General features: G+C 31.8%; 1 protein-coding gene across 1 annotated transcript; it reads right to left on the minus strand.

Moving 5' to 3' along the window:
* Nucleotides 1-2987: 2987 nt before the first annotated feature.
* Nucleotides 2988-5839, minus strand: LOC141708741 (transcription factor bHLH35-like). The gene is made up of 5 exons (XM_074512506.1): nt 5635-5839; nt 5359-5524; nt 4987-5256; nt 4473-4643; nt 2988-3367 (listed from the first exon to the last, which is right to left on the minus strand). Exons 1-5 carry the CDS (start codon nt 5703-5705, stop codon nt 3302-3304), a joined length of 744 nt encoding a protein of 247 aa, XP_074368607.1. The 5' UTR covers nt 5706-5839; the 3' UTR covers nt 2988-3301.
* Nucleotides 5840-8578: the final 2739 nt, after the last annotated feature.

Below are 8578 nucleotides of genomic sequence, written 5' to 3' on the forward strand. Positions count from 1 at the left end.
TTTAAGGGGCTCTTCGCCTTCTGGGATCAAATCTACCAAGAGCATAACATTATCAAAGCTCCAGGGGCCTCCATTCATTACCCACATCTTGTCCTCCTTGTGATAAAACCGAAACAAAAAATACCCGCCTCTAACTCGTTAATATTTACGCCCATCATTGGCTTCCAAATGTCCGCAATCTTGGAATTCATGGCTCTACTGTTTATTTTCTTTTCTGTCAAAAACCGGCCAACAAGACACAGTTCATATTTGTTAACTTCCTCCTCAATATCTTCTTCAAAAACTAAATACTCATTTTTCCTCATCCTCCACACTGAGATTCGCTAACTGGTCGTTAATGTTTGGATATCGTGCCATTGAAAAAAGACTCACACAAATCTGAATAAGCAGATTAGGAGAGAAACACAGACTCTCACCTCAGGAGAGAAAAACTCAGTGCACAATAAATAAATACTTTGTTTAGACTTTACCTCATCTTATTAATAACTTAGGCAACGAGGCTATATACTTCTCGACTATAATCTAGAGTGGGAAAATGTCATCAAATATGTTGCGGGCTCGTCGAACAGGCCATCATACTATTTGACGGTTGTTGGCTTAATTAACTGGGAGTCCATGTCCCATGTGCTAGAGCCATTTGGCTGTTTCCGGGAGAAACTCGACCTGAATATGGGTTTTGGCCCTCCTATCATTCAACTTCAGATTACTCTAAAGGTGAGTATAAAATCGAAAAAACCCCAAATCGAAATTGCTAAAAATTGATAAAAACCGAACCGTCGAAATTCGAACTGGAACTGAAATCAAAAAATTAATAACCGAATCGGTTTCGGTATCGGTTTCGGTTATATGTTAAAACCGAACCAAAAAAACCAAAAATGATTCTATTAGTAAAATAGATAAATAAAATAAATATTTTTATATAATTAATATAAATATTTGAAAATAAAAATGTACAAAAACATATATTGACATGTTGAAATATTGGCTAAACAAACTGTATGCCTGATAAGTAGCTGAATCATAATTCTGCCCAGTTTTGCCGGTTCAAGTTTTATGCACTTTTATTACGACCATATTAATATCTATAGTAACCTAGTAACCTTGTAGAGTATAACCTTAAGGTCATGCTAACTTAAGTGATCACTTCAGCTGTTATGTACAACCACTCCAATGCAAATTTTTCTGCTATATGTCTTGTGATGGTCATTGCATCATTGTACCATTAAGAAAGTGTATGCTTATTTCGAAAAGATAAAAAGACTTTAACTATGTAATTTTAAAATTTTTCTAGGGAAAATAAATTGATAAGTCCCTGAACTATTCCGGTTTTATTCGATAGGTCCCTGAACAAAAGATTCCGCAAATCGGGTCCTTTAACTTTCAAACTTTTTTGGATTAGGTCCTTCCGTTAAAAAGATTCTGACGCCATCAGAATCTGTCAGAATTGAGCTGATATGGCATTCCCCTTTTGACATGTCATCAACTTATTTGTACACACGAACATAGAGAGTTAAAAAATGAAAATAAAAAAAAAATAAATCAGAAAAGAGTCGTTAACAAAGTTTAAATAGATATATATACACACAACTATCTCTATATGTTGTATTAGGGTTCATAACATAAATTGGGGAAACACTTCATACAAGGCATGTTACTGATTTCATTAGGGTTTTCGTGTGTGTACTTGCATAGATTCTACCATCTAACATTTGTGTGTATATTTGCGTGTATTCATGATAATGACAATGATTCGTGTGTATACATGCATAAATATCAATAATTTTCCTTAAATTTCATAGATAAACTCTAATCCAATAAATAGATATATGTTATGTGTATGTATATGAATAGTTGATTTTGTTAACGTCTATATACGAGCCAGTATGTCTTTTTTTATTTAATTACGTTTTTCTGTCAATTTACACGTCAGCAAACGAGGTTATAAAGTTAACTTCCATGTCAGTAAGATTCCGACGACGTCAAAATCTTTTTAACGGAAGGACCTGATCTTAAAAAGTTTGAAAGTTAAAGGACCCGATTTGCGAAATCTTTTGTTCTGGGACCTATCGCATAAAACCGGAATAGTTCAGGGACTTATCAATTTATTTTCCCATTTTTCTATGTATTATCTATAAAGTTTTTTTGAAGTCTATTGGCATATTTTGACAATTTTGAGTTATGTGGTTTTAAAACCGAAATCGATCCGATTATAACCGAAGCGAGATTTTTAAAATCAAAAGCGAACCGATGATTTCGGTTTTAAATTTAAAAAACCGAGTATATGCGATTTTGATTTTCATTTTATTCAAAAACCGAATCGAACAAAACCGTGTTTTACCCTATATTACTCCCATTACCAGTGATGCTCATGGATACGTTCGTGGCTTTGCCCCATCCGAAGACATCATCATTGCTTAGCAGGAACAAGACGGAGTTTCAGATTTTCAGTCCGTGAATGGAGGAGCAGACGCTTTAACAACGTGAATCTTCAGATTGAAGCTTTTGGAACACCCCCGTTCTCTAGTTTGTTTTAGGATCAAGTCGATTATCTTTTGTTGTTTAGGTTGTTCTTCGGGGGTTTTGTTCGCTGTATCTATTCTGTATATTTTTCATCCCATATTATTGCAATGTATTCGGTAGGTTGGGAAGCTTTTAGTTTTGAAGTGTTACCAACCATTTTATGAAAATTATTAATTTAAAAAAAATACATAATCAAATTTAAATTTGCATTTGCAAGTAACCATAATTTCAAGACTTATTGATGTCCCTCCGATTATACCAGTATTTTCTTTGTAAACGTAAAAAGGATTAAAGGATATGAAATTACATATCTTGAGGGTTAAAAGAGGGTTGAAAGATACAGCCGCTTAGATTTAGGATTTATGAGTACAAACGTTAATATTTTAAGGGTCAAAAGATCAGTACGCCTGATTTCAAAGTATATTTCTGAAGGTATTGAGACGCTGTTTTCTACCTAAGAACATTAATGGTCATTCATCCGGCAGTGACAAATTTTTATTCAGAAATATTTTTATATAATACAGGAAGTACTTCTTTAAACTAAGAACAGCACCAGGGCACTGCACTTTGTTTTAGGAAATTTCACTCCAAAACAGGACACGGAAGTAAAAGTACACAGATATAACGGATTAGTTCCAAGGACTACAAAGCAGAAGAAAATCATTAGGAACATGATTAACACTGGTAATTAGAGGATCTTAATTATTAAGGATACATAATTCTTTCCAGCAGGGTCATTGTTAATTTAGCGCGAAGCTCATTGGACTGTTTTTTTGGAAAGTTAAGAGCTTGCTGCAATGGCGGTTTCAATATTTGTTTTGAGCATATTTATCTCTTCTTCATCAGCCTGCAAACACACACATGTATAAAGATTTATATAATTAAATCATTGACACATACTAGAAAACATGGATCTGACACTACTACAAAATAAAATCCAATTTCTTTATATTATAGCCCAATAAGTATAACACATGAACACGCATTTATCGGATTCCATGTCACTAAAGATTATATAAATATTACTTTATTTAAAGTTGCTCTCTATTTTTGGAGGAAGGCCCCTCCATGAGACCTGCTCATCAACACTACTACAGAATTTAACTATCAAACACTATTATGGCCCGTTTGGATAGCCCCATTTCATTTCAAATGTTGAATTTGGCTCAAATTTACTGTTTGAATATGTGAGGGATTTGAATTTGGATTTGGTCCAAATCCTACCTATTTAAAACTAAAGCCTATACATAGAAATTTGAAATACCAATTTTAAATATGTCATTCAAAATGAAACTCAGCCCAATTATCATATAGACTTTGGACACCATTCCCACACTCTCTCTCGAGTCTCTCCCAGTCGACTCGCTCTGAATCGATTCTCTCTCTCCCTCCCTCCCTCGACTCTCTTTCTCGTGCTCTCTTTCTCGTGCCCTCACTTCACTCTCATATTTTTGCTTCATCGATCAACATGAGGTATGCTACGTGTGTGCGTGTGTATATATATAACAACTAATTGATTCAATTTATGTATATACAAATATCTAATAAATTCAATCTTGTCACACACAACCAAAACATTGATCAGATTTATATGTTTGATATTTGAAATTAACTGATCTTGTTGGATATTTTTTACGATTTGAAAGAGAAATCAGCTCAAGGGTTAATTTTGGTCGTTGTCAAAAATTGTTGGAATTTGAAATTCTGAATTTGAAATTATTATACTTAACAAATAGGATTTTTGAATTTGAAATGCCTGAATTCAATTCCTAGAATTAAATTCCAGAATTTGAAATGAAATTCGCGTTACCAAACACAATCTTACAGAATTTAATTTGCATAGCGTTTATTTTTGAATTTATATAGCACTTTTTAGTGCTATGTAAGTCAGTCATGCGCGCATCACTGTATGTGATTGTAGATATGTAATGCAGTGTGTTGTACAATTTTACCTCAACAAAGACGGTTTTGGATAGGGTCCCCGAGAAAGAAGTAATGTTTGCAGTTAAGACTTTAAGCTTCAATGATTCAAAAGCTTCGCAAAGCTTAATTATGGTGTCTCTTTCTTTGCTACATGTAATGCTCACCACAGCTGTCTTTCTTCCCACATAAGACACCTTTACCTGCGCCCAAACCAAATATTTAGTTTAACTAATTCTCAATAGATTAATTATAAAGTTAATTGTAGACTTGAAACTGAATTTTATCCACTTTTTAATTTAAAAACTGTAAACAATAAGATCGACTATGTTTGATCTTATAAATTAACCGTAAATTAATAGTCAATCGCTTAAACGTATTGTGGTATTGTGGTACGGAGGGAGTAGCAATTAGTATCCACTAACATTAAAATTCACAATTCACTACTTAATAGTATAATATAATCCTGGAATGCCGAAACATGGCCTTAAATTGATACTATATGAGGAAAAATGTGAGAGATATTAATTATTAACCTATGCCTACCTCAATGACTTGGGCAGGTGATGGTAATGACCTAGAACATCCAGAAATATTGGAGAAGAGCTGCTGCTGCTGATGAGTTCTTTTCTTCTTTTTCGATACAGTCAACGGTATCATCATATCCGCTGCTGCTTGATAGAATTCGTGGAAACAGTTGTTTTTCTCGGAGGCCATGGACTCTAGCTCTGCTATTTCAGCTTCAATACTTCTCTCTTGTTCTTGCAATTCTTGAATATATCTTATTGCATCTTTTATAGTTGATGCCTTATCCAACTAGTATATATTTCAGCAGTAAACAACCATTACGTTACATTCAAATTGATTTTAAGTAATACAATTAGGTGATAATTTGGGTGAAAATTTGTGTATATATACCTTAGTAATGTTGGGGACAACAGCACGGAGAGCATGGATTTTATCCGTTAATTTCTTCCTTCTGTTTCTCTCAGAAATTATGTTTTTAGGTGCGACGGAAGATAATTGAGGTCCATCTGGTGAACTTGAATCATAGTATGCTGATAATGTCTCATCAAATACCAAGCTGCAGCATTAATTTATACATAAGAATCATCATAATTGATGGTAAAATCAAAACTCGAAAGAAATGATGAAAATTAGCAGTGTGTAAGTAAATAAATGTAGGTGACGTACCTGTCAAGCTCCTCATTTTGGTAGTATCTATTGGTTTCCCAGTACAGATCATACTCACCAAAGCCTTCCATTAATTTCTCTACTATGTGCGAGGTGCGTGTGTGGAAGAGGGGACTAGGGGATAGGGTATTTACATATAGTATAACTTTATGTTAGTTTTACATACAACATATATATTGTAGAATAAATGCTTTCTTGAGGGTGAAGTGTGGACTCAATGGGGTTCGAATGCTAAATTTATAGAGAATCCTATAAAGCACGTGGGAAAATAAACCTATTAGATTCCATCCTAATCGAAAGATCCGATGGTACGTGAGAGATTGAGAGGTGCACATCATCAGTTATACTCCGTCTGTCCGTGCCTGCCAGATGTTAATATTTGGGTTTAGCACGAAATTTAAGAAAATGATAAAATAATGAAGAAAATTTAAAAAAGTAAGTAAAATAGTGAGATCAATTAATATAATAATATTATATGTATAAAGTGGGTATAATGGAGAGAAATAGTGTGTTTAGTATTTTTAAATATTATAAAAACTTTACTCCCTCCGTCCTTTTGATTTGTTATCAAAAGAATTATTAAGAAATATGTATAAAGTAGTGAAAAAGATAAAGAAAAGTGGGTGAAGTGGTGGGATTCATTGTTTTTAATGTATAAAATGGAGAGAGTGGGGTAAAAGTAGTTTGAAAAGGGAGGAAAAATGGGGAAATAGAGGGATTCATTGACCATTTTTGGTAAGTTTTAAAATGTAAAGAAATGAATGAAACATTCAAAAAGAAAACGGTAAAGAAATGAAAAGGACGGAGGGGTACTATTTTTGGAAAATTTTAAATGTAAACAATTGTAATATTAAAAAAAGGAAAGTGTAAACAAATGGGTGAGACAGAGGGAGTACTATTTACTAAAGTAGTTCCCGTTAAATGTTCGATTACCTCATAATTATTTAAAAAAAAAGATTATTTAGAAATAGTTTAATTCAAATATATATTAATACTATATTTATAATATATAATAATAAGTAACAGAATAAAACTTAAAAATAGTAGCACACAAACTACAAATATTGATTATTACATATATTAATTATCAACTTTCTATTAAATTTAAAATAAAAAATGTATTGATGAATATTTATGTAAATAAAATAAATTTTGATAAAGGTAAATAAAGAGAAATATTGCAAATTATGAATTTAAGAATATAAAAGCGAGGAGGAAAGGATATTAGAAATGGAGAAAATAGAGAATTAGTGGAGTTAATAAATGAGAGAGAAATTTTGAAAGTAAATTAAATAAGTAAAAAATTATTAGTGGAAGATGATATCATTAAATTGATGAGAGTTTGACACATATAATTTGGTGATGTCACTTGTTAAAAGAGATTTGGATACATGATACATCAGCTATGATGATGTCACCTATACTTTATTTTAATATAATATATATCGATACCGAGATTAAAATATTGTTGTATACATTCATCAACTCCACTTTTTTATGTATGGATAATTTGGTTTTAATTTTAAAAAGGAAAATAATAAATGCCCTAAAAATTGTTACAATATTTTTCAAAATGATGTCATGAAAAGTTATTTCTTAAAATAATAATATACCTAAGTGTATATATATACACTCACAAATTAAATTTTATTATTATCATATTACGTCAATTTATAATTATTTTGAGAAAATTTTAGGATACCTAATATTATTTATCAATAAAAAGTGATGCACATATCAAGTGCCACCTACAACGTCAAAGGAAGAATCCTCTGGCTCTCACCGTAAAATTAATTAACTTGTAAATCTTGTAAGTTCATGTAGACTTATAGTTATACCCGATAATTCGGATAATTGGTTCGATTTCAGATTGGATCAATTTTGGATCGAATTCATTTTCGGATTATGATATATTCAGAGGTCAATCAGATTGGATCAGATGTGATTCAGTTCAGGTCTAATTTATATTAAACGCGAATAAAATTCGAATTAAGATCAGACAAAATTCGGTTCGGTTTAAATTCAGTTAGGATATTTTTTGATCATAATTTATTCGTAATTTTACAAAAAAAAAATAAGATTAAATAATTATGTTATCATAAACATAAAATTGTTTGAAGTCTAAATTTTGCTTACTTCGGGTCATATTCAGTTCAAATAATATATTATTCGGTTTTGATCGGTTTCAATTTATAATCGGATATAATATTTCAGATCATTTTCGGTTAAATTTCCAGTTCGAATAATTTTTGGATCGATTTAAATGAATTTTCGGTAATTATCGAATAAATATATAAGATTCAGATCTTGGATCACATCTCGATTCGATAAATTTCGGTTCGATTTTTCAAAATCAGACCTATTTTACCTGGGCTAGAGTTTAGGTCTTCAAGACCGTGTAAAGTTTGCGACAGATTTTACACTGATTTTATGTGGGCTATCCTGGCGGGCCTATGATTTTATCTTTTACTTCTTTATATTATAAGAAAGTTGTACCACTCAATTATGTTCCATTGATCTCACTGTTTAAGTTTATAGTTTCTATATATATAGAAAATAAACTCTTTTAATTTGTTGTACTTGTAAACATCGGAGATCACCAGCCAAAAGTTGTGGCCCGTAATAGCCGATATTCTTCTTTTTCTTTTTTGCCGGAAGAAAGAAATTCATTAAAATTTCAAATCATCCATCATTATATTATAGAAATCTGGAAGGGCATTCACTCTTTTCCGGATACGCTCAACTATTGAACTTGTGTTTCTTGCAATACAGTGAGCAAAATTTAACGTAATATTACACTCTTTCAATGGATATAGTAACCATTGTAAGACAAATTGGTAGAGCAACTACGGATTTCTTGAATAAGGATAAGGAATCAGTTTCTATCTCAGCATCCATACATTCTTCTTCCTTCACCCAACTCAATACTTCCCTTCTCCGATAG

The sequence above is a fragment of the Apium graveolens genome, chromosome 2 (assembly GCF_009905375.1).
Source record: "Apium graveolens cultivar Ventura chromosome 2, ASM990537v1, whole genome shotgun sequence".
NCBI classification, from domain to species: domain Eukaryota; kingdom Viridiplantae; phylum Streptophyta; class Magnoliopsida; order Apiales; family Apiaceae; genus Apium; species Apium graveolens.

Coding starts and splice junctions, on each gene's coding strand:
- LOC141708741 (XM_074512506.1), bottom strand. CDS start 5,705: ATGGAAGGCTTTGGTGAGTATGATCTGTACTGGGAAACCAATAGATAC. Junction 4,644..4,986: donor CACCTGCCCAAGTCATTGAG/GTAGGCATAGGT, acceptor GTTTGGGCGCAG/GTAAAGGTGTCTTATGTGGG. Junction 3,368..4,472: donor CCAAAACCGTCTTTGTTGAG/GTAAAATTGTAC, acceptor GTGTGTTTGCAG/GCTGATGAAGAAGAGATAAA.